General features: G+C 41.5%; 1 protein-coding gene across 7 annotated transcripts; it reads left to right on the plus strand.

The window, feature by feature from the left end:
• Positions 1-3,378: 3,378 nt before the first annotated feature.
• Positions 3,379-27,574, plus strand: USP18 (ubiquitin specific peptidase 18). Of its 7 annotated transcripts, none has more exons than XM_087968663.1 (12): positions 3,379-3,507; positions 10,238-10,376; positions 10,819-10,999; positions 12,685-12,781; positions 13,335-13,480; positions 13,739-13,818; positions 16,378-16,524; positions 17,736-17,831; positions 18,460-18,630; positions 21,982-22,113; positions 23,846-23,895; positions 25,675-27,574. In XM_087968663.1, exons 3-12 carry the CDS (start codon positions 10,828-10,830, stop codon positions 25,727-25,729), a joined length of 1,146 nt encoding a protein of 381 aa, XP_087824789.1. In that variant the 5' UTR covers positions 3,379-3,507; positions 10,238-10,376; positions 10,819-10,827; the 3' UTR covers positions 25,730-27,574. The 7 variants fall into 7 exon arrangements, with proteins under 7 accessions (XP_087824789.1, XP_087824792.1, XP_026534446.2 ...); XM_087968666.1 differs by having other exon boundaries at positions 3,393-3,507; positions 10,238-10,372; XM_087968662.1 differs by lacking the exon at positions 10,238-10,376 and adding an exon at positions 6,085-6,252 and having other exon boundaries at positions 3,412-3,507.
• The last annotated feature ends 421 nt before the right edge of the window (positions 27,575-27,995 follow it).

A 27,995-nucleotide genomic window follows, 5' to 3' on the forward strand; every position in this document is an offset into this window, starting at 1 on the left:
GCAATCCAACACCTTCCCCGTAAGATTCAGTTTCTGGATTAGAAAAAAAAAGGAAGAATCTGGTTATTAACATGCAGTTTCAGAAACAGTTACAAGTCGTGCAAAATAAATGATGCAACTTTCCGAAGATGCCACCTTAACCACACACACACACACAAAAAAAAAGCATTGTGGTTTCTGTGTGTTTCCGTGTGTTCTTCAGGCAATAAAGAGGAAAGAGAGAAAACATTTGGTTAAAAAGGGGTGGAGTTATCTCCATACAGGCTTTTCCAGGGCGATTCTGTGAAATGAAAGTTATAACAAATCAGTAACTCACCGCAGTGAAAAAGAAGCACTCCGAATATGGGATGGTTTGCATATTTGGGTTCTTGCTGAGTAATAAAGCCAAGTTTAGTCTCCCCTCCCCTCCTGCTTCTGCTCCTTTTCCTCAGGCAAGAAAAGCAGAGGGGAAGAGCCGGGTGGGGCAACTTTTCCAGGCACCACAAACTGATATCTCCCTGTTTTATCTCATGGGTGTGGCAGCTAAAAGCTTCCTCTGTTTCTCTTTCATGGGAGAAGAGACATGGGATGGGAAAAGGGCCGGAATAGTTCTTCAGCTGCCACCCTTGGATGACAAACACTCTGTTTGCAACAGGGGGCTCTGGTACCCCAAAAGTCCATTTCTCCTCCATCGCCTGCCCTTTGTTTTTCTTGCCATGGGAAAGGAGGAGCAGGGTGAGGGTGCCAGAGAAGCAGCTCAGGAGAATTTTTTTTTTTTTTTAAAAAAAAGAAGGGTGTGTGGAAACTTCTCCTTTGCTTCCAGTTGTCTGATCCCACAGTAAAAGATCTGCTCCCCAACGCTGTTCCCTCCAGATTAACTATCCCACATGGATCAGGTGGGTTGTTTTTCTGACATGGGCTTAAAGATCTTCTGTCAGACTGCTGCACAATATATTATAGTGGTTGCAGGAACGTTGGGTTGCAGGAATTGGGTAATGTCTACTTTAATGAAAAGAAGGACTAGGGGAGACATGACAGCAGGGTTCCAATATCTCAGGGGCTGCCACAAAGAAGAGGGAGTCAAGCTATTCTCCAAAGCACCTGAGGGCAGGAGAAGAGGCAAAGGGTGGAAACTAATCAAGGGGAGAAGCAGCCAAGAACTAAGGAGAAATATGCTGACAGTTACAGCAATTAATCAGTGGAAGAACTTGCCTCCAGAAGTTGTAAATACTCCAAGACTGGAAGTTTTAAAAAAGATGTTGGATAACCATTTGTCTGAAGTGATGTAGGGTTTCCTGCCTGGGCAGTGGGTTGGACTAGGGGTCCCTTCCAACTGTTGTTCTATTCTATAAACTGCAATTGCTCAGCCTTGCACATGAGCTGCTCCTGTGTTTGTTCTTGCGGTTTCCTTCACTTTCTTTTCCCCTCTTGTTCCCCAGAGTATCTCCCTGGGACTGGAGGACTGAAGGCTAAAACCCTGTGCTTATTCCCTCTTGCCATCCTCCCCCAAGCTGGCACTGACATCTCTGAGAAGTGCGTTTATAGGACGTCAAAGTTTGCAGGATAATAAGAGTTATCAGCACCAAAGCCATCTCTACGGACTTTGTGTATGTGTGGACTCTGTGTGTGTGTATGTGTGTTGATGTACCTACAAAAGTAGCAGGACTTGTATTGCCGTGGTCTGCCTTTCTTAGGTCTTCCAGTGTACCATTTCTGCATTGCCATCTTAAAATAAAGTTTTAAAGGTTCACAGTCAATGTCTGTAATCAAGGATCCGATTCCGACACATTGTGAGGTAGAAGAGAACTGTGCACAATGCTGTGTGCAACATTCCCAGCATACACACCTTCCCCACACCAGTTTGGTCTAGTGCAGGGGTCCCCAAACTTGGCAACTTTAAGACTTGGGGACTTTAACTCCCAGCTATGCTGGCTGAGGAATTCTGGGAGTTGAAGTCCACAAGTCTTAAAGTTGCCAAGTTTGAGGATCCCTGGGCTAAGGCGTCAGGCTAGAAACTGGGAGATTGTGAGTTCTAGTCCTTCCCTAGCAATGAAAGCCAACTGGATAAACTTTGGGCCAGTCACACTCAGCCCAAGCCACCACACAAACTGATGTAGCCACAGGAATAATTCTTTGATGCTCGCTCTTTACAACAGGTAAAAATCCTAAAGTCTCTAAAGTGGCATCCAGCTTTTGCCTCCCTCCAAAACCTCTGGCATTCATTAAGATTAGAAGCTGGTTGCTTCCCCTGCACACATACCCTCCCCTTGGCTGCGGAGCTGCAGGCTAAGCTCCAAGTTTCGCTCACCAGCAAGGTTGCAATTCAGCAGTTTGGGAAAGGGATAAGCAGATTAGCCTTGGGGAAGGGAGGTAGGAAGTGGGGAATGGAAAAGGCTTTTTCTTGATTTCGTGCAGGCAGCAATCGATCTTAACTTCCACTCCTCTCTTACCTCCCAAATGTCCCTTTAAGTCACTGTTTCTTCAACTATTTTCTCTCAGGGTCCCTTCCCCCTTTTAAAAATTATGGAAACCCGCAGAAGAGCTGTTGCTTGTATGGGTTTATACAGGGGGTCCTGGAGATACGACCACAACTGAGCCCCAAATTTATGTTGCTATGTGAAACATTTCGGTGAGTTTGCCCCATGTTTTTGTGCCACCGTTGTTAAGTCGATCTTTGCATTTGTTAAGTTTGCATTTGTTAAGGGAGGGAGAAAGGGAGGGAGGGAGAAAGAGAGGGAGGGAAGGAGAGAAAGAGAGAGAGAATAACACACCTTCACCTGTGTGTATCTTGTTCCCTTTCTTGCCATCTTGGCTGATGTTAAGTGAATTTCAGTGTTAATATTAACAACTATTAAAGTTCTTTGAAGACTTTAATGTGTTATCTTGTTGCTTTGACTTGATTGTAAGCCGGTGGGCAGCATTTAATACAATGTCCATATGGAGATGCTCAATCATCCAGGTCGTGCTTTTCCAAAGGGCAACCGGACTTTCTTGGGGTTTCCCCTTGTACTCTAAAGGATTCCCTTCTCATCCAAGAAGCTCAGAACCGAAGAAGCTTCTTGGATGAGAAGCGAAACGTTTTCAAGACCAAAACAAAAAAACAACAAAAAAACAAACAAACCAAAACCCCAAGAACGTCCAGTCGCCTTTTGGAAATGCACCTCTGGGACATTTCATGTAATAAATAAAACAACATTCAATTTTTCCCCTCTCTTCTCCACGTCCCAAACGCGGCGTAACCACGTCAAACGCAGCTTTAAAAAGCATCCGAACAGCACCTGGCATTTCTCCCGGCCACGTAAAAATGGAGAAGGAGGAGGAGGAGGTGGTGGCAGCGCAAGCGCCGCTTCCCAAGCGCAGTTAAGTTTCGGTTTTGAGTTTGGCTGCTTCGGCTGCTTCGGCTGCAGGAAAGCAAAACTCAGCGGCGGGGCGGGGAAAGCGGCTGATAGAAAAGCGTGCGGGGAAGACACTCGGCGCCTAGTCGCGAAGGAGGGAGAGACGGCACGATTTGGAGACCCGATGCTCGCGGTAAGGCTCACCCCGATCTCTCCTCTTCCTCCTCTCACCCCCTTTTTGGGGGTTTTCCACGCTTATCACCCCAGCCGTAGGCGCCTCATCCTGATTTTATGGAATAAAAACCGGGGGGTGGGGGTTGCAAGCCTTTTCCCAAAGATTTTGCAAGTCGAAGGAGAGAAGGGAGGTGAACGACGTTTGGCTAAACCCCGATGTGTGGCTTACCTCGTGGGTTAAGCCGCTGAGACCCAGTCTGCAACTGAACGATGATGGGCCCCCGATGGTTTTATTGCGATAGAAGGAAGGAAGCAAAGGGATGAAGTTTGTTGTTAAATCACAGGTTGCACTGCCTACAATTCAGTAAAGCAAATAGTGGGATAGTAAGATGAAGTACTGAATGTAAGATAAAGGTAAAATGAAGTAATAAAAAGAATATTCGAAGGAATCAAGTTAAAAGAAGATAATGGAGTGAAGACTTGAGAATTTAAGATTTTTTTCCCCCTCAAAAGCTAGGACTATTTTGTTTTTAAATGAAGTTTAAGTGACAGCAGAAGCTTCATGACTGCTAACAATTGGAGACACATCTGCAACAAGGTCATTCGATTATTTCATGCCTGAATTGTAGAATTCACCTCTCGTGAATAATTTGTGTCTAATCTCATAAATGGGATTGTGGAGAAGATAAATGAATAAATGTACTCTGCTTGAGGGGAACGGACCAAGACCTTGTTGGTCAGGGAGCTGAGGGCATGGTCTGTAAGCTAAAGATAAAGTCCTTTTCAATAACTGACTTTTAACCAGATATTAACCAGGTCGCCGGAGAGTGGCTCCAATGTTTTTGTAGTGGTGGTACTAAGATGACCATCTGGATGATTGCAACATCTTTATTGGTATCCCTTTTAGCTTACCTCTAATATTGTGATGTCCAAACCTGATTGGAGTTGCTCTTGACACTTTCTACGCAGGAGGCTAAGGAGGGAAAGGGTATATAGCAGTTCTCTATTTACAGAATAACAGTGTTGGAAGGAACCCTGGAGGTCTCCTAGTCCAACCCCCTGGTCAAGCAAAAAAACTTCATTCCATTTCAGATAAATGGTTGTCCAATCTCTTCTTATAAACCTCCAGAGTTGGAATACCCAGAAGATTGTAAAATTGGCACTGTTCACTTAACAATTGCCTTGCTTAGCAAATGAAATTCTACTCCCAATTGTGTCCATAGGTTGAGGACTACCTATATATATTTAGTGGACAGTTTGAATCACCCCAGTGTACCCAGACTGATGAAGATTTTGATAAATATTGATTGCAAAGCAGGCAAGGTCTCTATCCCTGTTGTATTCAGAACTATCAGCCTTCATGTTTATTCTAAACTTAAATAAGAAAAAAAGTTAGTAAAAGGAATTTCCCCACCTCCTGCCCTTTATGTTGGGAGCAAGATCTTCCTGTGTCTTTGTTTCGTGGAACTGCAAAGAAAACAGACTGCATAAGTGTGATAATCCAATTTTTGTGAGGTTGCATGCATGAACTGGATCTAGTTAGGCAGGCTCCGATCACCAGATCTGGTGGGTTAAAATGTGATGGGCCAGTTATGGCTTCATATAGTCAGTCAAAAGCCCACAGAATATGTACGAATTTTATCCGAATTTTTAAATGTATGGTTCTTATTATTTTAATGTTTTATGTGGTATTTTAATTGCATGACTGTAAGCCACCTAGATGGGTAGCCTAGAAATCTAAAAACATTTTTTAAAAAAATTATAAACTTTATTTAGTCCTATGTTTTTAAAGTGCGCTAGGAAATTTAAGACATTTCCCCACTGCTGGCTTAAGATACAAACCTTTTTTTTGGAACAAAACTGCATAAAATGCTATCTTCCTTGTCAACCCTTTGCTGCTTTTTTGGTGCCTGCTCTATTCCAAGTCACAGGCAAAATGCTGCTGCTGTAGTTCTGGTGGTCTATGACTGCTGTTGTCCAGGCAAAGTGATCGGGTTCCTCTCCTCTATTTTCAGCACATGCCCCTCCAGGGAGGAAAACATCCATTTGGGGGGGACAGGGGAGATGCTGTTTGCATCAGCAATTGGGAATATCTCATTTTAGGATTCTGCTTACTTTTTTAAAAAGTTTGTTTAAGTTTGTTCCCCACCTCTTTCCTCTCACCAGTTTGGTCATTTCTCATGGTAATGTATAATAAAGAAACACGGAGGAAGGCACTGGGACAGAATGAGCAACTAGCTGGGTAGATCCCTTAAAGCAGGAGAAATGAGACCGCTTAGCTGTTAAACCTCTAAAAGTGAACTAAAATTGATTGAAACTGACCCGTACAGGGAAATTTACAAATTGGAGCAATACTCTAATTCACTCTCCACCCCCTTATTTTCTGGATATTGATATGAGGAGAAGCATAGCTAAGACATATAAAGATGAAGATGGATTGCTGAAAGCTACTGAATTGGAATAGTGTATGAACAAGTCTCCAGTTCTTCAAATGGTGATGTGGCAATTTCAGAATATTGTTTGAGAATAAGCCCCCTCCCCCAAAAAACCTCTTCTCTTTCCCCAAATAAACTGGAGGATCTCTGCTGCCTTCTAGTGCTGGTTACAATCCAAGATCAAAGTTTGGGAAGCCAAGAAAATAACTGGTACAGAAAGAACTTGGAGCAGTGTGTAGTCAGAGAAGACCACTGAACCACATCGCAACCCATGATAATGAGTTGCCATCACTACAGATTTTACAGATTCTAAAACTCTGGAGTGAAAGGTCAGTTTAAAGAGAAAAAGATGGTTTTAAAATTAATAATTGAGATTGTTTCTCTCATAGATTGAGATAGAAAAATTTGTGGTCAGGGAGAAAAGATTGGCATTGCCAGAGAATGATGGCATTATGGTGACATACAAGTCAAGGTGGGGGACTTAATATAGTTGCATATTATTATCTCCAGAAAATCAAGTCAGGTGAAGTATAAATGGTAAAATACAGTAAAAGAGCCAATTTGGTCTAGTGATTAAGGCAACCAGGCTAGAAACTAGGAGGCTTTGAGTTCTAGTTCTGTCTTAGGCATGAAAGCTGGCTGAGTAACTTTGGGCCAGTCATTCGGTCTCATCCCAACCTACCTCACAGGGTTGTTGTTAGCAAAATAGGAAGGAGGAGGATTAGGTATGTTCGCAGCCTTTTGTTATTAAAAAAATAATAAAGGTGGGATATAAATAAAAAAAATAAAATAGGCATTTAAAAAAGCAATATTACAGTGGTAGCACACCTTCAAGGATTCTCCCTAACTGAGCAATTGGACCTGGTTAGAACTTGAATGGGAGGCTGCTAGAAAATACCAGGTGTGTTACCTGGACTGGGCAGTCAAGAAGGTTACTGGAAAAAAGCTGTGGTGAACAGATTGCCCTTTGCTGCAAATGAAATGACATAAATACAGGTAATCCTTGATGAAGTGTGGTAATTGGGGTGGCATTTTGTGGTTGCCAAGTGATGTGGTTGGAAAAAGTGGTTACAATTCTGGCTGTCCCCATTACTGTCATTAAGCAACTGCCTGCCAGCCTTCAAAAAGCAAAGTCAGTGTGGAAGTTGGAAAGGATTTGCAAGTTCCTGGTGATTTGTAAGTAGGTAGGCAGGTAAATAGTTAATGATTATAGAACCCTGTAATTTTCGTGTGAGTTGGTTGCCAAGCAACAGATTGTGACCACATGACTATGTACAATGTACTATGTACAATGGCTAAAACTTTGAGGACCAATCTTAAATACCATTCATGGACTAACAGATCCTTTTCATGGTCACCCAGGCTCTGGTCACTTCGAGTTTGGACTATTGTAATGCATTCTACATGGGGCTGCCCTTGAAGAGCATCTGGGAAACTTCAGTTGACTCAAAATAATACAGTGGCCCACATGATTTTGTGCAATTCCAAATGTTCACATATTTTAACCTTTTTTGCAAGAGCTGCACTGGCTTCCAATTTCCTTCTGGGTGAAACTCAAGTTGCTAGTTACAACCTTAAAAGCCTTACATGGCTTGGGACCAGGTCATTTGACAGACTTCCTCTCCCCAATTACATGTACCTAGTCCACAAGAATAAGAAAGCAGAACAAGTTGCAGGTCCCAACTATCAAGGAAGTACATCTGGTGGGACTTAGGAGAAGAGCTTTCTCTATGGTGGCTCCCTCCCTGTGGAACATCATTACTCAATACCTCAGAGTTAAAATTGGCCCCTATTTTGTTGCTTTTCTGCAAAGCTTAACAACATGGGAGTCGGTCACGAGGCTTAGTTGATTCTATTGTCATTGCTATAGGGTGGGGTGGGATTAAAGTGTTAATTTTTAACTCTGTATTTTTAATGAATGCTGCCTGGAGTCACTTGTGAGTTGCGAGGCCATATAAATTTGATTAATAAATACATACCATCCATTCAGTGCTGTGATAACTTTGAACAGTCTCTGACAAATGGTCATTAACCAAGGACTACTACTTGTATATCCTCAATTCAAAGGAGATTTTCTTTTTAAAGTCATTTTAGGAAAAAAAAGTCTCGTTCTTTGGATCATGCTAACCAAGTGTCATTCTTAAGATCATTCTCAAGCAGCTCAGATACAAATGTTAATAGTCTGTTCTTTTTCTATTTATTTTACTAATCTTCTGATTTCACTGGGATTCATATGTAGGATGAAATTCTCCTTCTGTATGGTAACTCTGTCTAGATTCTGGCTTTAAAGCAAGATATTTGGGTACTTTTGGAAAGGAACCTAGTGGACAAAACGGTCTTTATCCAGCTGGTTACAAAACTAGCCTGGTTTTCAGAAAGGAGATGCTAAAAATATTTTATGCAACATGCACCATCTGTGGATGCTGGTTAATGTAGTTGAGAATGGAAAAATCATTTTTCCATTAGCAATACTATGTAGAAAAGTCATGTATGTCTTGACATTCAAGGATGTTCTTTGTCTTTTTGATTTATTCCTCTGTGCATGGTAAGGAGCGACAAACCACTTTTATCCAGGAAGGAATGGGCGTTCGACTTAACATTGGCTGCCTCACCCTCTCACACTCCATTTTACAGCTTTTGTGAGGCCACAGATGATCCACGATCTGAGAGGAAAACATGATGCAGAAAATGGCTGCCCTCCCATGTTTCTTTTGGTATCGAGAGGCCGAGGGTTGTGTAGTTGCTCCAGCTACACTTGAGATAGGAATATTCTTCCAGCTGCCTTGATTATAAAAATCAGTGATATTTCAGCAAGGCTGATGAGTGAGAAACAGGATAGGGTGCTGTGGTCAGAAAAGTCACGATGGCAGTCACAATACTGTGACTGAATCTCTGATCATATTTACATGCATCACATGTTTGACACAAAAACAGATGGAGCTTTGTACCAATAGACAGTACCTTGACTTCTTACTCTACTTTGCAGATGCAAAGAATGGAAACTCCTGTTTCCTACTTTTTTTTTTAACCCTTTCCATATCTGTATCTTCCATAGATAGTAAAGTGACATTCTGGCTGTTCCATTTCAATTTTTAAAAAAGGGAATTACAGGTAGTTCCTCACTGATGATGGCAACTGAGCCTGAAATTACAGTCATAAGTAATTGTGACTGTTAACCGGATCACCATGTGATTGTGACTGGATCTGGTTTTTTTTGACATTTTTTGCAGTGGTTGTTAAGTGAATGTAGCACTTGTTAAGTGAATCCATTATACCGAATGGGTGTTTTTTTGGCAGAAACTGGAAATAAATGCCAGAAATTGGTAAAAAAATGTTAAAATAGCAGTGATGTCACTCGGATGCTGCAAAAGGCCATAAAGGTGAGCTAGTTGCCAAGTGCCCAAAATGTGAACATGTGACTGCAGGTGTGTGTATGCGGAATCGGATCCTTTTAGGGGATCTGTCATAAATCAAGGACTACCTCTATGTGACTGCTCTTATTTCCTATCATGTCTGCTTTGTCTTTAGATTCGTTTTGAGGACTATAATGTCCTCTTTTCTTCTTGCTGGAGGAGCTCTTTCCAGGCTCTTTGCAATTTTATTTAAACCATTTCTTCTTGCTCTCAAATATCTTTCCTTGACAGAATTGGGATTGCATCTGATGAAGTTCACCTCCTTCCTTTGTCTTCTTTCCTAGACTGTTACCTTGACTTTCTTTAAGGAGAATACATAGATCGCACTCTTCCTGTTCCACCCCAAACAACAACCCTGTGAGGAAACACTCATCAGCTTTGCCCTAGGAAGTTGTGGGAGCATCATCACTTGAGACTTTCAAGAAGAGATTGGACTGCCATTTGTCAGAAATGGTGTAGGGCAGGGGTCTCCAACCTTAGCAACTTTTAAGATTTGTGGACTTCAACTCCCAGAATTCCTCAGCCAGCTTTGCTGGCTGAGGAATTCTGGGAATTGAAGTCCACAAATCTTAAAAGTTGCTAAAGTTGGAGACCCCTGGTGTAGGATCTCCAGCTGGGGTGGGGGGTTTGACTAGATGACCTACAAGGTCCCTTCCAACTCTGATTATCTGTTAAATACTTTCAGTGGGTGAGAGTAGACTAGGACCTGTGTGTCTGAGGCCCAGTCTGATATCCCTTAACAACCACACTGTACAACTGGTAATTTCTCCATAATTTGAACATTAATTGATTTACATTGATTTATTGCATTTAATTTATTTTAATTAATTTGTGTTGTAAATTTGACAAGGGTGCTACCCTGTGAATTTTGAATCAGACTGTTGGAATCTTTTCTTTCCAGAAAAAAAAAAAAACAGCATTCAGTCATCTGAGGAAAGTTGTAGAACAGAGGTGGAGAACGATTCATGATTTGTGGACTTCAACTCCAGAATTCCTGAGCCGGCCTTTGTTCCCCCACCCCTATTGTAGAATATTGGTGAGTAGGGAAGACCTTTACAGCTTTTATTGTTTTATTAATTTTACATTATTTCTATCCTACCTTTGTTGTTTTTCATAAAGTCAAGGCAGCAAACATATACAACACTCTTTCCTCCTCCTCCTTTTCTCCACAAAAACAACCCTGTGAGGTGGGTTGGGCTGAGAAAGAGAGAGATTGCCCAAGGTCACCCAGCTGCTTTCATTGCTTAAAGTGGGATTAGAACTCACAGTCTCCCACTTTCTAGCCTGCCGCCTTCATTACTAGACTGGCTCTCCTTTTCCCATTTAAATTATTCAGTAGTTTTGTAACTTAAAATCCATCAAATACCTGATACTGGGTGCTACTGAGTGGGTCAGGCTTTGGTGCAAAGCCCTGTTTTATTTGAAGTCAGAGTTGCAGGTTTATTGTGTGTTTTGTGTGTTTATTGTGTGTTTTGTACACAGCAAACCTTCATGGGTCAGAAATTTGAGCATCCCAAGTTAAAAAGATCTCCCAAGCTGTATGGTTATCAGATTTTAGAACCAGAAGAACAAGAAGAAAGCAATGAGAAAGAAAACATCAAGGATTTGGAAAAGAGTAGCAAGCAGTTTGATGAAATCCTTGGAATGGCAGACTCAAGAAATGGTACTTTTTGGTGGTTTTTGACTTGTGCTTCATTTATTTATCTGACTTTTATTTGTGTACGCTGCTGCTGCTGTCAAAACGAACCCTTGGCAGGTTGCATCGCAGAATGCAATATAAAACAAGCTCCATAGCAAAAGGAAAAACACAACAACAGTACTAGAGAAGGGAGAAAATAAAAGATGGCAAGGAGATTTAAATCAGAGAAAGGCTTTGGAAAAACCCGATCTTCAGGAGCTTGTAAAAAAGCAGTGAAAAGACATCCAGTTTGATTGCCTCCCTACTAGGTCCAATTGGTTGGGGTGCAGCTGGCTGCAAACGCCAGTCCAAAATGTATCTGGATGCCAAACCGTGAGGGGCTTTATAGGTCAAACCAGCACCTTTAATAGGACTTGGAATCCAACTGACAAAACCTGCTTCCAGAGTCGGAGCCTGTTAAATGTGCAGCTGCTGTAACCGGTTGCAATTTTGGAATAGTCTTTAAGGACAGCCCCAAGTAGAGTGTATTACAGTAGTCTGGATGCAGGGAATGAGGGCATAAGTTATCACAGCCAATTTCTATTGCCTGTCATCCTTTTCCTCTACAGGTGCCTATTATTACTTCAACTCCTTAGGTAAGGAGGCCCAAACATAATTTTTCACTCAATCCTTCATAAGCAAAACAAAACCTCTTATTATAATAAGAGTTTTAGTAGGATATCAGATTTTATAGCATTATAATTTTGTAAGCTGCAACTCCTACTCTGGGGACAGAGAGGCTTGATTTCATATTTCTCTTTCTGGTACTTGGAGAAAGTTGCATCTCCAGGGTTGAAAGTCCAGTGGCATAAGCCTTGAAAATAGTATGGGTTGTGGAAGAGTTTACATCTGTCTGTCTGTCTGTCTGTCTGTCTGTCTGTCTGTCTGTCTGTCTGTCTCTGTCTGTCTATCTATCTATCTATCTATCTATCTATCTATCTATCTATCTATCTATCTATCTATCTAATATATAAAAGTGAAATACCATTCACATCATCACAAAATTTCCAGAACTGTAAAGCCTACAAACTTGAAATTTGGCACATATGTTCCTGTTGGCTTCTAGGTGCTCAGGATTTTTCGAAATGACCATCAGAGCATTAGTATTTTGTATATTATTATTAACATGCTCTGATGCTAAGGCGTTCTACTCCCCCTCCCCACCTGCAAAACACAAGCAGAGGAGAGGAGTTTCAGTTATAGTTTCACAGCAGCAAGCAGCTTTACTACAGAACAGTTGAGCTAAGCCATGCCCAGGCTTCTTGCTGTCTCCTTGCTCACAGAGCAAATACTGTTTCAGTTTCCAAAGAGCCCTCAACTCTCTCACACACCGACAGGATGCTAGCCAGATGAATACCGATAGATGCTGGTAGGCAGATGCAGAATTTTTTTCTCCTTATTTTCCGATCACATAGTTTCATAGCGAAGCACGGGTATCCAGTTAGTTTACCATAAAACTAAAGAAATAATTTAGAATTCAGTGCTCCTTTCTCCAAATGGGAAAATCCTGCACATTTTTCTCCTTCCAGTATAAACCTCGTATTGCTGTAGATATTCTGTGGTCTCCAAATTTGGAACTCTGAAAAAACAGGTAGCCGTAGATATCTGCAACATCTTTCTTCTTCCTTTTTGTCCAAGCTACACATTCTAGTTTTGGGTCTTACTTTCAGGTGCTGTTGGCTTGTATAACATTGGATTGAGCTGCTGCATCAACTCATTGCTTCAAAGCTTCTTAATGAACAGATACTTCACTTCAATACTCCGGAGGTGAGTCATGCTCAGAGAGTATAATTATGTATGCAGACAATTGATAATTGGAAACACCTATTCTTTCTTATCTCTTCTCTACCCATTTTTTCCACTGGGTAAACTTTTAGGCAAGCCACTTCTTTCAAGCCAGCCTCCCCATTTGCAGAATGGAAAATGAACATTCCTTTCCAGGATTGTTGCAAAACCATAGAATACTTTGAACATTTCCTATTTCACTTATGGCTAATATTATGATTAATTGAAACTGTAAAGGGGGTGTGGCTCCTTCAAACCAGGTGTGCAACTGCAACACATTATTATTTAATAAAATACATATTGTTTACACAAATAATTATATTTATAAAAAAGTATAAAGTTTTAAAAGTGTATATTTAAGCTTTAAAGCCATGGCCTTCCCTCTCTTCTTTACGGTATTGGCAAAACTTCAATATCTGTACAGTATAGGAAATATGTTAGGTTTTTATTTCTTTCTAAGGACCTGGCCTTCAAGTATGAGCTCAGTTTTTTCCTGACTGAAGGACAATCATAGTTTTGATTCTTTTCACTGCAGGATCAATGTACCGCATGGAACAGCAGAACGGAAGGCCAGTGTCCCTTATCAAATGCTTCTGCTGTTGGAAAGTATGCAGCGGGCCAGGGGGAAGTCCGTGCGCCCTTTCGATCTTATCTACTGCCTTTCTCATCATGGTGTGAGATGTAAGGAATATATGGAGCCTCTTGGATACCATTTGGATGGCGTAACCTTTAGGGGGATTGGAAAGCAAATAGTGTTAGCTGGGAAAGGCAAAATTCTGTAAATGGGTTTACGGGGATTATTAGGAATCCAGAATGGGTTAAAAATATCTTGGAAGTTGGAAGAATATAGTCATGTAAGTAGATTAGAGTTTTAGAATTTGGAAAACGAATGTAGAATCCCCTAGGCTAAATTGTGGCTTATTATTTCTTTTCTTCTAGTGTTTGTTGTTCACGATGCTTCGGAAGTCTATTACAAAATCTGGAACCTACTTAAAGACCAAATTGCAAACACAGACCTGGTAAAATCCTACTTTTATAAAGCAGAAAAAATACTTTTATCATTGTGGTTTTATACAGGCACAATGAATTAATTAATTGTAATCCCCTTTAAGTAAAGCCCAGTTGCTAGACTTCACACTTTGACTTTTGCCAACCTGATGCCAATAAAAATTGTTGGACAGAGGGTTGTTGTGACAAAGGACCTGAGACCAAATCAGATGGTTCCATATCTTTCTTCTAAGAAGGAACCATAATTTGCTAGAGGCCCTGCCAGAGATCTAATATAAATCATGTTGATTTATTTACTGATACATTCACTTTACAATACTTTTATATGCACAGCTCACATGAATGTGGGTGGTTTATGGTGAGAGCCTCAGTGGTGCAGTGGTTAGAGTGCAGTATTGCAGGCTACTTCTGCTGACTGCTGGCTGACTGCAATTTGGTAGATTGAATCTCACCAGGCTCAAGGTTGACTCAGCCTTCCATCCTTCTGAGGTGGGTAAAATGAGGACCCAGATTTTGGGGGCAATAGGCTGACTCTGTAAGCCATTTAGAGAGAGCTGTTAAGCACTATAAAGCGGTATATCAGTCTTAGTGCTATTGCTATAAGATTAAAAATACAGAACTCCATAATTCCAGGTTGAAACCCACAATAAATATAAAAAGCAATAATGTGGCGGGCCATCCATAAAATTCATCAAAAATAATAATTTAAAAAATCATCCACCAGGAGCCTGACTATATAATAATATCAATTTTGCCTTATGGTAAATACATAGCTAGGAAGAAGAATAGGGATCACCTTGGACAGAAAATGGTTTCTCTCCATATCTATTTGCTGTGGGGGCTGTCTGAGCATCCAGTGGTATTAGTGTAATGTAGTTTGGCTCTTGAGTTTTAAATGGAAGCTTGAACGGGGAAAACAGCATTATGGGAAATGTGTAGTCCTGCTTTGTTTACGGATTCCTAGAAGAATAAACATGACTCTTTCCCGACTTTTAACAGAGAGTAGGATGAGGAAAAACAACTATAATTAACATGATCATAGTTATTTTTTTCCTACTGCTCTCTGTTCAATGTAGTGGTGATCTCTGTTGCATATTACTGTATTTACTTTGGCCAAGTTTTTTTGGTGTGGGAAGGAATCATGAGAACTACGTAATTCTAACTGTCTGGACATCAATAAGTTGGGCATGGTAGAGAATTGTATTAGATAAGGGGTCCCCAACCTCTGGGCTGGAGCCCACTATTGTGCTGTGATCCATTCGGAACTGGGCCGCACAAGCATTGAGCATGTGTGCACAGCTCCATTTTTGCAAGCAACAGGTGTTCGTGCCTGCCACTTGTGCGTTCACACATGCTTGAGCAGTCACCTGCCACTGACACAGAACCATCCCTTCTCTTTCCCCACCACCCCAGGCTGCCAAGCCCAAAAAGTTTAGCGACTGTTGCACTAGATGGTCTCACAATGGTAGGAATCAGATAGAATCTATCTGTCAAACTGTATAGTACTGTATCGGTATTGACAAATACAGTCCTTGATTTATAGCCATCTGTTTAACAACTGTTCAAAGTTACAATGGCACTGAAAAAAGTGATTTATGACCAGTCCTCACACTTATGACCATTGCAACATTCCCCCCCGGTCATGTGATAAAAAATTGGGTGCTTAGCAATTGGCTAGTATTTACGATGGTATCCAGGGCCACGTGATAGCCATTTGTGACCTTTCCAGCTAGCTTCCCTGCCAGATTCACTTATCCTGGCAAAAAAGGTTGTAAAGTTGAGCACAATTCACTTAACAACCACCTTGCTTAGCAACAGACATTCTAGTTCCAGTTGTAATCATAAGACAAGCACTACCTGTATAGCCTGCTCTAAGCAATTGCCCTGTAGATTAAACCTTCTGCATACGTGGCAGAAGAGATTTTGGGATCTGCAGTTCCAGCATGTGTTGGTATCAAATTAGGAAAGACTGGTACAAAATCATGTTTCTCTGGAAGCAATGAAACTACTACTACAACATGATGATGATGATAATAATAATAGAATACAGATGGATCATCATTTGGAACACAATACGCCCGATATCACAGTTGTCGAAAACCAAAATGTATAATTTATTGATATCACTGTACTAAAAGATGCCAGAGTCGAAGAAAAAGAACTGGAAAAAATCATGAAAGATCACGATCTGACCATTGAAACTAAGTGATTACGGATGAAACATGTACAATGATACCCATTGTCATCGGTGCACTTGGTACCATGTCCAAGAATTTTGCAAAGTACATCAAGAAGTTGCACCTTCCTGCTGTAGCGCCAGCGGAGCTGCAAAAGACTGTGCTACTCGGAACAACATATATTTTAAGAAGATACTTGGCTGATATTGGGTGCTGGCAGCAGCCTGTATCAACCATCAGAGAGAGCCAGTCAATGATATTTGTGATACATTTTAAATGTTCAGTTGAGTGTGTTTCATGTTTAATGAATAAAATTGGATAATGATAATAATAGTAGCAGTAGTAGTAATATGATGATGATGTTTTCTTTTTGGTTCTTTCCATCTATTGAAGGTTGAAAGATTGACTGATCTATATATCATCCGTTTGCAAGAGCTCCTGGTGTGCCAGAAATGTTCCCATGAAATAAAGATAGAAAGTAAACGGCTAATGCTTCATCTTCCAATGTTTGATTTTGATTCTCATCTGATTATTAACTTGGTAAGTTCATTTGGGCATTTTTAAAGGACAGGAAAGTGCATCCATTACACTCTATGATTGGACAGGGCTCCATTCATGTTAGTTTTAGAGAACTGAGCATCTTGGGATTATTTATTTGCTTGCTTAACCTTACAGGTCATGATTTTAATTATAAGTTATCCAGAGTCAGGGGTGGGCTGCTGGGGGTTCGGGAGAGTCACTAGCTAAGATTCTGTGCAGTTTGGAGAACCCCAAATCCCACTCCTGGCTGGCCTCGCCTACCCCGCCCCTCCCAGGAGTCCCCATGTGGCCCATTTTGGATGCAGGTAAGTGCAGGGTGTGCGTTGGAGGCTCAGGGAGGGTGAAAAACGGGCCTCCCGGAAGTTCGGGAAGGCTGGAAACGGGCCTGTTTCCAGCTTCCAGAGAGCCTTCGGAGCCCAGGGAGGGCAAAATGTCCACCCTGCCATGGTGCAGGAGGCTGACTAGGCCACGCCCACCATGGCCACGCCGACCCAGCAACTGGGCAAAGAACCCTTTGCTAAATTTTTTGAAGCCCACCCCTGCCCAGAGTCACTTTGCAGAGTGAGATAGACGACATATCAATGCAATAAACAAATAAATAACGGCTGAAGGGGAGAAGTTGATACAGTTGATTTATTTATTAAATTTGTATTCCGTCTATCTCACTATCCAAAGTGACTGGACAGCTTACAATACAACAAAAATCATAAAAACAGAAAACATTAAAAGTAACAGAAATTAGCTAAAGCGAAGAACCAAGTACACGAGCAGTACGGTGGTGGGATATTTTTCTGTAACACCACCAATCACATCCAGTATCAAATAAAGTTTTGAGGCCCTTCCAGAAGACCAAGAGGATGGAGGTGGATCTCACCTCTGGCAGCAAGATATTTCAAATGGCAGGGGCCACAGCAGAAAAGACCCTTCTTTTAGAGCCTGCCAGCCAAAATTCCTTGACTGATGAGGTCTGCAGCATGCTCCTTGATTGCTTTAAGCAGGTGGTAAAAGTGCATTTTCAGTGGTGTTACTCTTATCATTGCCACTGGTAGTTGGAATGATACAACCTAGAGCCCAGTACATTTGGAAAATTGCAGGTTGGGAAACAGTAACTTTATGGCCTCAATTTAAGTAGAAAGAATTAAATATGGAATATATTGAGGGAACTAATCTCTGTTCTTGCATTCTACAATCTATTACTTCTCTTTTTGTAGGAAAATTCACTACACTGCTTTTTCAAACCAGAGCAATTAACTAAAGAAAATATGTGCCACTGTGAAAAGTGTAACAAGAAAACACCACATATGCGGGTAAGCTGTTTTGGGTGGCAGGATAGGTGAGATTATCGTTTTGGGAATTTCATGGTCTTTATATTTTGGGATTAAATTAAATTAATCCCAAAATATAAAGACCATGAAATTCCCAAAACAGCTGATAGAGAGCCGCAGGAGAGGGCCCAAAGAGCCGCATATAGCTCTGGAGCCACAGGTTACCGATACCCGGCCTAAGGGAGTGGGTATTGTATTTCTTTATGGCTGGAAAAAATCCACAGGCAGTTCCAAGGCTTTTGTCAAATACACCTTTTGTCAAACACTCCAGTATGTCTTGCTTAATGTTAGAGTCAGATTTTAGATGACCCTGGTTGATAATTTTTTGAACTTGAAGTTTAATTGCATCACAATTAAATACAATTAAATTATATTTAATTATGGAGAAGTTCCATCTTTGTACGGTAGTTTCTTTATGTGGCTGTAGTTTCTTTATGTGTTTTGCTGGTCCTTGAACCCCAGTTATGGTTCTTAAAGACCTCTTCAGACATAGTTGGCCAAAATTGGTGTGTTTCCAATCAGGAAGAAGACACAGCCTTTCCCCCATGGATTTCCCAATGTCTACCAAAGACTGCCAATTCAGACAGAATATTTTTTGTTGATTTTGCAGAGGATAAAAATAAGGTATTTGCCACGCATGTTGACACTGCATCTCGTTCGCTTCCGTTCCAAAGATGGCAGCAGAACCAAGAAAATCACACATAGCTTGGCTTTCCCACCAGAGCTTGATTTCAGCCAGATCTTGACACTGGAACAGTATCAACCAGATGCTAAAAAGAAGGTAGGATATTTGCATGCATTCCCTCTAGCGTTAAGGCTAGTACTGCAGGCTACTTCTGCTGCCTGCTGGCTGCCTGCAATTTGGCAGTTCCAATCTCACTAGGCTCAAGGTTGACTCAGCCTTCCATCCTTATGAAATTGGTAAAATGAGGACCCAGATTGTTGGGGGCAATAGGCTGACTCTGTAAACCTCTTAGAGAGGGGCTGTAAAAAGCACTGTGCTATTGCTATTGACAGTGTTATTTAGGGTGAGCAATTATGCTCTGAGGGATAAAGCCAATCCTTGAACCCCAGTCATAGCCTTTAAAACTCTCTCCAGACACAGTTGCCCAAAATGGGTGTTTCAGACCAGGAACCCCAGCAGCATGCCGGCGCCTCACCCCCTTGCTCCACCATTATCAGAATGAAAGGAGAACTATCCATTTACTGTTCTGCTCTTTATAATTACTAGCTGAATTTAAGACAGACAGATTTACTCCACAAAGGCATCCATACAAAGTCTCTTTATTGGTTCATCAGGCATCCTCAAATATAATTCACAGTTACGTCGAGATTCATCTCAGTGTCCAATTCTCTGTATAGCTGACTTTCTGGTGTAAAAGGATGATGCTCTTTTCATCCCATAGTAGTGGAGCAAAGGTGAGAAACGCCAGCACGATGCTGGGGTCCGAGCAAGAGTGAGGGAACCTCCCACAACCCAATCAAGGATCAATTCAGTGATCAATCAGGATTACAGATGTGGCCACATGATATGGACTCCATTTCCCAGGATACCTTAACTACATTTACCATGATGCATTCCCTTAAGGGGACAGCTCCGAATTCCTAACTAACTATCCCAATTCCCTATTAACTATAACTGGCTGGACAGCACAGGAATACACAGCCTTTTCTCCATGAATTTTCTAGTGTCTTATCAAGGGTGTCCATTGAGACAGAGCTTTATGATATTCTCTAATACAGAGGTCTCCAACCCCTGGCCTATGGACCAGCACCTGTCCACGGCATGCCAGCAATCGGTCCAGGCAAACGAGAAACCCCATCCACAGGATGTAAGCAGCACACAAAACCATGCCCCCTCTGGTCCATGGAAAAACCTCTCTCCACAGAAGCGGTCCCCGTTGGCCAAAAGATTGAGGGCCGCTGCTCTAATCTGTTCAGCTGGAGACATCTTCGTCCTTATATCCTGGATGTTTTCCTTCAGCCCAGTTCTAGAAAAATATACATGAAGGCACCTCCCCCCCTCCCCCCGCATCAAAACCCTGAAATGCAGATCTTAACAAGTCCAGTGTCAGTGCAAAGCAGAATGTAATTCTGCAGTCTTGCATGTTGGGAAGGCTTGCCTGAGCACTATTTACAGGGAATTAGATTTTTCTCTCTTTTTCTCTGAAAGAGAAATATTGGGAAAAGATAAAATGAGAAGGTAACACTCTCACATTTCAAATAAAATAACACAATCAGCCTAATTAAATTGATTAGCGATTTCCTCCTTGAGTAAGCCTTAAATCTCAGGTCCCGTTTTCTCTGAAAATTAGACTGGCCCTATCTACCATAGCCGCCTGTAAATTTTTGAAGATCACTGTTCCAGAGGATCTTGAGGAATGTCTGTTTCTGATTTTTACTTAAATCTTTCTTATTTATTTCCAAATCCTGTATTACTGGCTGTTCTTGTATTATTTTTATTTACTGTGGACATTTAATATTAAGTACATAAGCTACACTGAGTCTTGAAGATTCAGCAGCATACAGATTAAATAGACGGATTATAGTAAAAACATTACATCTTTTTTAAAAAAAATCTAATACTTTTGTAGGATATAAAGGGTAAGTGAAGATACATATTAGGTGAAATGGAGAAGCTGATCAGCTTTACCCAATTATGAAGATGTTCTTGGTTGACGTCTGCATCTAGTCAGCAAATCTGAAATTATTGAGAGACTCAACCCACTTTCTTAAAGACTTTGTGGAATTATAAAGTTAGTTTGATTTTCATCTTTCGCCTTTGTATAAATCGTTATATAAGTCTGGCTTCTCTGAGACAAAAACTGGTTTCCATTTATTCAGAATGCTTAATATGAGGCGAGTTTACAAAATGCTTTAGGGGTCCTTATGCCAGTTCTTTTCCCTTGGAGAAATAAATGATATCCAAGAAGCCAGCCCAAGACTTGAAGGAGACGCGCCAAGCCGGCCCCATCTTCAAATGGCTAATAGGCATCAGTCTGGGATAATCCTATGTGAACCCTCTTGACTGCTCTCATAATAGAAGAGTTGGCAAAATGAATTAGATGCTATTTACCTTGAAACTGCCATTTGATAAATACTACTTTAAAGCCAGAAAAGATCAGGATGAGGTGAAGGAAACATCAGAGGGACCAAGTAGGGCAGGGGTGTCAAACTCGATTTCATTGAAGGCCGCATCAGGATTGTATTTTACCTTGGAGGGCCAGAGTGGGCGTGGCCAGAGTGGATGTGGTCAGCTCAACATCACTCATGTCAGGGGTGCCTGTAGTGGCCCAAGCCCTCTGCCAGAGAAAACAAGCTCCTGAGGTCTGTTTTCGGCTGCAACGGCCTCCTGTAAGTAACCCTCTGCCAGGGTGTGCAGCCCACCCGAGTTCGGTTTTTGCTGGCAGAGGCACCACAGGCCAGTCTTTCGCTGTTTCCAGGGTGGCCCTGCAGGCCAGATCTAATCACCCCGCGGGCCGAATCTGGCCCCGGGCCTTGAGTTTGACACCCCTGGAGTAGGGCATATTTGTAGCATAGTTAGATGCAGATGGAGGAAATGCCTTTTTCCCCTCTTAACTTGCTCTGCCAAGCAACTACCTGAAAACTCCCAATCACCTGACCTACTTCCTGCATCAGGATCCTTCCCTTCTCTCTCCTTTAAAATAAACATTTGCCTTGTTGGTAAAATGCCTTAATTGCTCTATGGAAAGCAAGCCTGCAAAAATAGTGCTTGTTAGGGGAAAGAGTCGAAACAAAGGAGTTCATGTTGTATGAGCCTCATGTTGTATGAGCCACAGTGGCGCAGTGGTTAGAGTGCAGTACTGCGGGCTGCTTCTGCTGACTGCCTGCAATTTGGCAGTTCAAATCTCTCCAGGCCCAAGGTTGACTCAGCCTTCCATCCTTCCGAACCCAAATTGTTGGGGGGCAATATGCTGACTTTGTAAACCCCTTAGAGAGGGCACTGTAAAGCACTGTAAAGTGGTATATAAGTGCTATTGCTATTGCTCTTTGTCCTTTGACACAGTGGGTAGCCCAGGAGCAGTGTGACAATAATAGTCATTCCCTGTTAGAAGAAGGAAGTGTTTCATCTGCTTTGTTCTTCAAAGTATTGCTCTGTACTTCTTTCCAGAATGATGGGTTGTATGATCTCTTTGCGGTGATTGCCCACTCGGGACCAGCTGACTTTGGTCATTATTGTGCCTATATCTGGAGTCTCACCGAAAGCAAGTGGTATTGCTTCAACGATTCCAGTGTTTGTGAGGTGAGGAAGCCAGGCAGTACTGGAGATGGTCTTACACAATCATGATCACTTCCAATGTTGCTAGATGCATTTTGATTTGAATCTGGGGCTTCTGGCAGGGATGTGGGGAAGAGTGGAAGATTAAAAAAGAGTTACTAAACAGGCTAGCAGAGAGGTTCTCAACCTTCTCTTCACCACGGACCCACTTCAATTACCTTTTGTGGCCTCGGACCACCAAGACTTAAGATTTAAAGCACTAGATTGTACCAAGTATTTGTGGACCCCCTGTGAAAACACACACACATACCCACACACACCGGGATCCGTGGATCACAGGTTGAGAACCCCTGGGCTAAGAAGTTCAGAATCAAATTCAGGGGCAGGAAACATTGATTGTCAAAATGGTGTTGGGGTCTTTTAACTCCCAGTAACGACATCCGGTACCTAAGGGCATGATGGTGAACCTATGGCAAGTGTGCCGGAAGTGGCATGCAGAGCCAGCATGTGAGCCGTCGCCCGGAACTGATCCACTGTGCATGTATGTGTGCGCACCTCCCACCAGCCAGCTAATTTTCAGATATCTGCCGTGTATGCATAGGGGAGATGTGTGCACATATGCAGGGGAGGTGGAGTGCGCGTGGGGGATTGCACACACATGCCCAGAGGGTGCAGTACAAGGGGGTCGTGCATGCATGTGCAGGGGAGGGGGGTGCACGCATTGCATTAAGGGTGTGGGCGCATATGCGCCACCATGCATTTTCAGCAGGTGACAATGAAAAGGTTAGCCATTACTGACCTAAGGGGTCATGGGAATGACAGTCCAGTATCCTGTGAAAGGCCAGTGACTCCATTTCTGAAACCGATTACAGTTTAAAGGGCACATCTACAAATATTGATTGGGGTTTACGCAACAAATTAAGCCATAGTTTAATCAAGCTTAATGGAACAAGCAGGATATTCTGTTTCTAAACTACAAGCCACATTTCAGTTTGCAGCATCTATATCTGTTCTAAGCTGAAGCCAAGCAAACTGTGACTTAACATCTAAGAATGGTCATTAAAAAGGATTTTAATGAGATACTTGTGGTACAAAAGCATAAATCTTATCAGTAAATACATGTGCTGTAATGATGAGATACGGCAACTACCATTGATCTATTTTCACAGGAGGTAACTTGTTGCATTAAGTTGGCTTGTGCCTTAATTTTGCAGTATATCCAGTCTTTTGTGGCAGGAAATTAGAATCTGAAAGGTTTTTTCCCCCCTGGTTTGGTATTATGTCTGACCTACCTATCTGCAGAGCTTCAAGGCAAGAGGAATTAAAGGAGGGATGAAAATGAAACAAATTGGGCAAGATTTTCCAGATTATTTTGCTCCTCTGCAGCTGTGACGGGCAATTAATTTTTCTTAGGGGCCACATGAGAAACTGGAACTGTTGTGCTGGGAGGGTGGGGGAAGGGCAGGGAACCAATAGGGATGTGAAGGTGTATAGGCATGCACACATACACATATGTAAATTGAAAAAAAAGGGGGTTGCCCTTCGAAATAAAAACAGTCCACATGGGATGCAGAGGGGACAGCCAAAGGACTGGATGTAGCCCTGGGGTAGTAAAATGCCAGGTCTGATCTATACTATGAACTAATTTACTTCTATGTTGTTTGACGAGCAAAAATTAAAATAAGCCATGACTGTGCGTTCAACATGTTTTGAAAAATAACCTTGAATGTGGACGCTTGTGCTTTATATTCTGCAGGTATCCTGGGATGATATCAAATGTACTTATGGAAGACAGTCTCTCTGTTGGTAAGGAAGAATGCCAGGTTTTATTCTGATCCATCTGGAATAGTAGTTCAGAGGGAGGGGGAAGGAGGAAACGACAGAATACGGCTGTGTCATGCCGACAAGGGAGTGGCTACAGAGTGTGGCTCTGGAGGTTGTGGAGGAGGCTGGGCAGTCAGAGGAGGACCCAGGCCCATCCCCTATCCATCCTAGGGCCAGCAGGGAGGAGAGGATAAGGGAGAGACCTCAACTCAGAAGGAGAGGGCCTTGATCCTCTTCATGGCCTGCAGCTGTGACAACTGAATAAGAGGATAGATATGTGTACGGGCAAAAGCTGGAAACAAAGCGTGAAATTATCTCTATGGTTCCTTTCTGAGTTTGGCATCCTTCCTAGTGTGTGTTCTGTTATCTGCGGACGTCCTCCAGCTCTTATCTTGCCTGGTTTGTGTTGCTTTTTCCCTCCTCCTTGTAACTGTTTGTGTGGGAGTTTTTTGTCTTCCGTCAAGGATATTTGGAGCTTGGAAGCAAAGTGAAGGAATAAAAGGGGCTTCACCGGGTTTTTGTGACTGTGTTTTTTTGTATCCCACCCTGGGTCATCACAGGCTGGCTGTGCCGAGAACAACATTAGATCAGTACAGTATACTGGTAGTCCTTGACTTATGACCACACTTGAGCCCCAAATTTCCCTTGCTAAGGAAGACAGGTGTTAAGTGAGTTTTGCCACGTTTTATGACCTTTCTTGCCACACTGGTTAAACGAACCACTGCAGTTGTTAAGCTAGTAACATGGTTGTTAAGTGAATCTGGTTTCCCCATTGACTTTGCTTGTCAGAAGGTCTGGAAAGGTGATCACATAACCCTGGGATACTGCAATTGTGATAAATATGAGCCAGTTGCCAAGCTCTGAATTTGGAAACATGTGACTCTGGGGATGGTTGTAACAAGTCCTAAGTCATTTTTTTCAGTGTTGTTTTAACTTTGGCCACTAAACAGATAGATGATAGATAGATAGATAGATAGATAGATAGATAGATAGATAGAGAAAGAAAGAAAGAAAGAAAGAAAGAAAGAAAGAAAGAAAGAAAGAAAGAAAGAAAGAAAGAAAGAAAGAAAAGAAAGAAAGAATTCTTTATTGGCCAAATGTGATTGGACACACAAAGAATTTGTCTTGGTGCAAATGCTTTCAGTGTACATAAAAGAAAAGATACATTTGTCAAGAATCATCAGGTAGAACAATAATAGTCATAGGGTACAATAAGCAATCAAATCATACTAGGAAACAGTCAATATAAATCGTAAGGATACAAGCGGCAAAGTTACAGTCCTACAGTCACAAGTGGGAGGAGATGGGCAATAAGATTAATAGTAATAGTAGTGCAGACTTTGTAAATAGTTGGACAGTGTTGAGGGAACTATTTGTTTAGCAGAGTGATGGCATTCAGGAAGAAACTGTCTTTGTGTCTAGTTGTTCTGCTGGGCAGTGCTCTATAGCATCATTTTGAAGGTAGGAGTTGAAACAGTTTATGTCCGGGATGTGAGGGATCTGTAAATATTTTCACAGATGGTTATAAGTTGATGACTATCTGTATTCTCTTTTCCTACTGATTATGAGACATTTGGAGGATACCCAGGTTGCTTGTCCCAATTTGAAACAATTTAAATTGACTAAATTCTGGGCAAAAGAACTTCATATGATTCTATGTATTCCCCTGGAAGTTGTTTGGAAAAGTAATTGCTACCCGATTCTCGTGTTATCACTTGATTTGTTTTCCATCATTCATTTTTTTCTTCCATTATTTTGCAGGGGTGAAACTGCCTACCTTCTGGTTTACATGAGAAAAAGTGGCACATCACTGTAAATGGAAATGAAGACATGATAACTGGGAAAAGCTCCCATTTATACTTCCCCCCTAAACAGAAGCCAGCAAGTTGAACCCATGCCCATCAGTGAACGAGCATGCACATGAAAAGTGTACATTTCAGAGGGAGAATTAAGAATGTAGTTAGCACTTTGAGCCCTCCAGAAAATGAGCGCATAAGCAAAAGAGTGAATTTCTTTCCGAATAGCTCTGGAAAGCTTCCCATAACTCCTTCCTGGTGATCCAGGAAGCTTCTGGGATGAGAAGTGAAATGTCTTCAAGGAAAAACAAAGAAAATGCAATTGCCTCTTGAAAAAGCATCTCTGGGACAACCATGACCTGAATGACAGAATCTCCATAGTCTGATATAAATTATAGTTCTGCGGTGGGATTCAAATTTTTTTTTTTACTACCGGTTCTGTGGGTGTGGCTTGGGCGTGGTAGGGAAAAGATACTGTAAAATCTCCAGTCAGAGGTGGTATTTGCTGGTTCTCCGAACTAAAAATTTCTGCTACCGGTTCTCCAGAACTAGTCAGAACCTGCTGAATACCACCTCTGGTTCTGTCTCATCTGTTGGCTTTATTCTTCTGATCATCACCAGTCTTCAAGAAAAAGTGTTGGCTCAACAACAGCTTTAAAACAAGATCTTCAAGATAACGTTTCCATTTCATGTAAGCTTATGAAACATACTATATATTTACAACAGATCAATAGATGTGAAGAAATATTCATCTACTTTTGCAACTGTTAAAAGATCAGGATCTCTGCTACAGAAAAGAAAACCACTCCTGGAGCATGGTTTCTTATCTGTACTTTATATAGTCCTACTTTAATAAGTGCTTTCTCTAGATTAGCAGAAAGTTAATCATAGCATATTATTAAATAGATGAGAAATCACTGATGGGGCAGATCTAATAAAAATGGAATTAGGGATTGTAGCAGATCATAAATAAGTTTTAATTCAATTATGGAATATTCAGGTGTGTTTGGACTTTGAAAATCCAAAGTGAAGATATGCTAAATACAATTAGTGCAACCCATGTTCATATTAATCGGTGTTAAGGAATTCTAGAGTGCAATATTAATCACATTTGGATACAGGTTTCTTCTCCATATTTATATTCATGTAACGACCCACGGATAAAAATGAGACTGCCAACATCCAACAATAGATATGGCACAACAAGAAGAATGACCCACTGGCAAAGTATACAGGCCAAATCTAACCTTACATATTTTGGGTTCTCCAATCATATTGGTTTTATTTTACATGGGAAGGCTCTTGGGCTGAGACTTATTTCTACCTTCCCCTTTTAAAAGACAATTTTGAAACAAGGTGGAGAAAGCATTCAAGGTTGGGAGGAAAGTTGATACTAAGCAAATGTTTTGCTGAGAACATCCTTGGGTGCTTCATCTTGGTCACAAAATGCCAGCAAACTCATTGGTGACATTTGACTGGAAGGATGTCTAGGTATGCTAGATGTCTTGGCTCTCTTCTGTTGCAAAGGAGACATCATTCCTTAAGCAAGCTGGGCTAAGAAATCTAGAACCACATTATTTCCAATGGATTAACAGCAGAGGGCAGCCTAAGAACGAGGCAGAGAAATTCCATTCCCCAACCCCTGCCCAATTTAGTGTAAAAGAATTAGCTTTAGAAATGTATTGCATGGGAAAAGATAATTTTGGCTAAATTTTCTTGGGTAGAATGGGGTGTTCTTGCACATATCCAATATCAGACTAGGGAAGAGATGAACTTCTTTCTATTTTCTTTCTATGTATTAAATTTATTTATATCCTACCTTTATTGTTTGTTTGTTTTAATAAACCAACTCAAGGCATTGAACACAGTTAATACTCCTTCCTCTTATTTTCCCACAACTCTGAGATAAATTGGACTGAAAACTACCAGAATCACCCATCTGGCTTTCATGTCCAACATTTTCATTATACAGGAATCTCCTTTTATTTTTATCTCTACAACAGACTTAAGACGAAAGTTGGGTTGAAAATGGTTGGCTCAAAGTCTTTCAAGATCAATATTTAGTGCAAAGGAAGGATTTGAACCTGGATTTCTCCATTTCTCATCCAACGCTCCAAATCCACATTACACTATACTGGATTTTTGACCTTATCCTACTAACAGGGATGGACAGCTGTAAATCTCATCCCATCTCTTTATGGTGGAAGAGACGTGATAACCCACCTTCCATGGAAGGATGGGACAGTTCTGTAGGACATTAAGGACATTAAACCAGACGTCTCCAAC

Source organism: Notechis scutatus, chromosome 6 (assembly GCF_049901735.1).
Source record: "Notechis scutatus isolate UNSWTSFEM ecotype Mainland chromosome 6, rNotScu1.2, whole genome shotgun sequence".
Classification (NCBI taxonomy): Eukaryota; Metazoa; Chordata; class Lepidosauria; order Squamata; family Elapidae; genus Notechis; species Notechis scutatus.

Coding starts and splice junctions, on each gene's coding strand:
- USP18 (XM_087968660.1), top strand. CDS start 9,283: ATGCTGCAAAAGGCCATAAAG. Junction 11,000..12,684: donor AATGGCAGACTCAAGAAATG/GTACTTTTTGGT, acceptor TCTTACTTTCAG/GTGCTGTTGGCTTGTATAAC. Junction 13,481..13,738: donor TTCTCATCATGGTGTGAGAT/GTAAGGAATATA, acceptor CTTTTCTTCTAG/TGTTTGTTGTTCACGATGCT.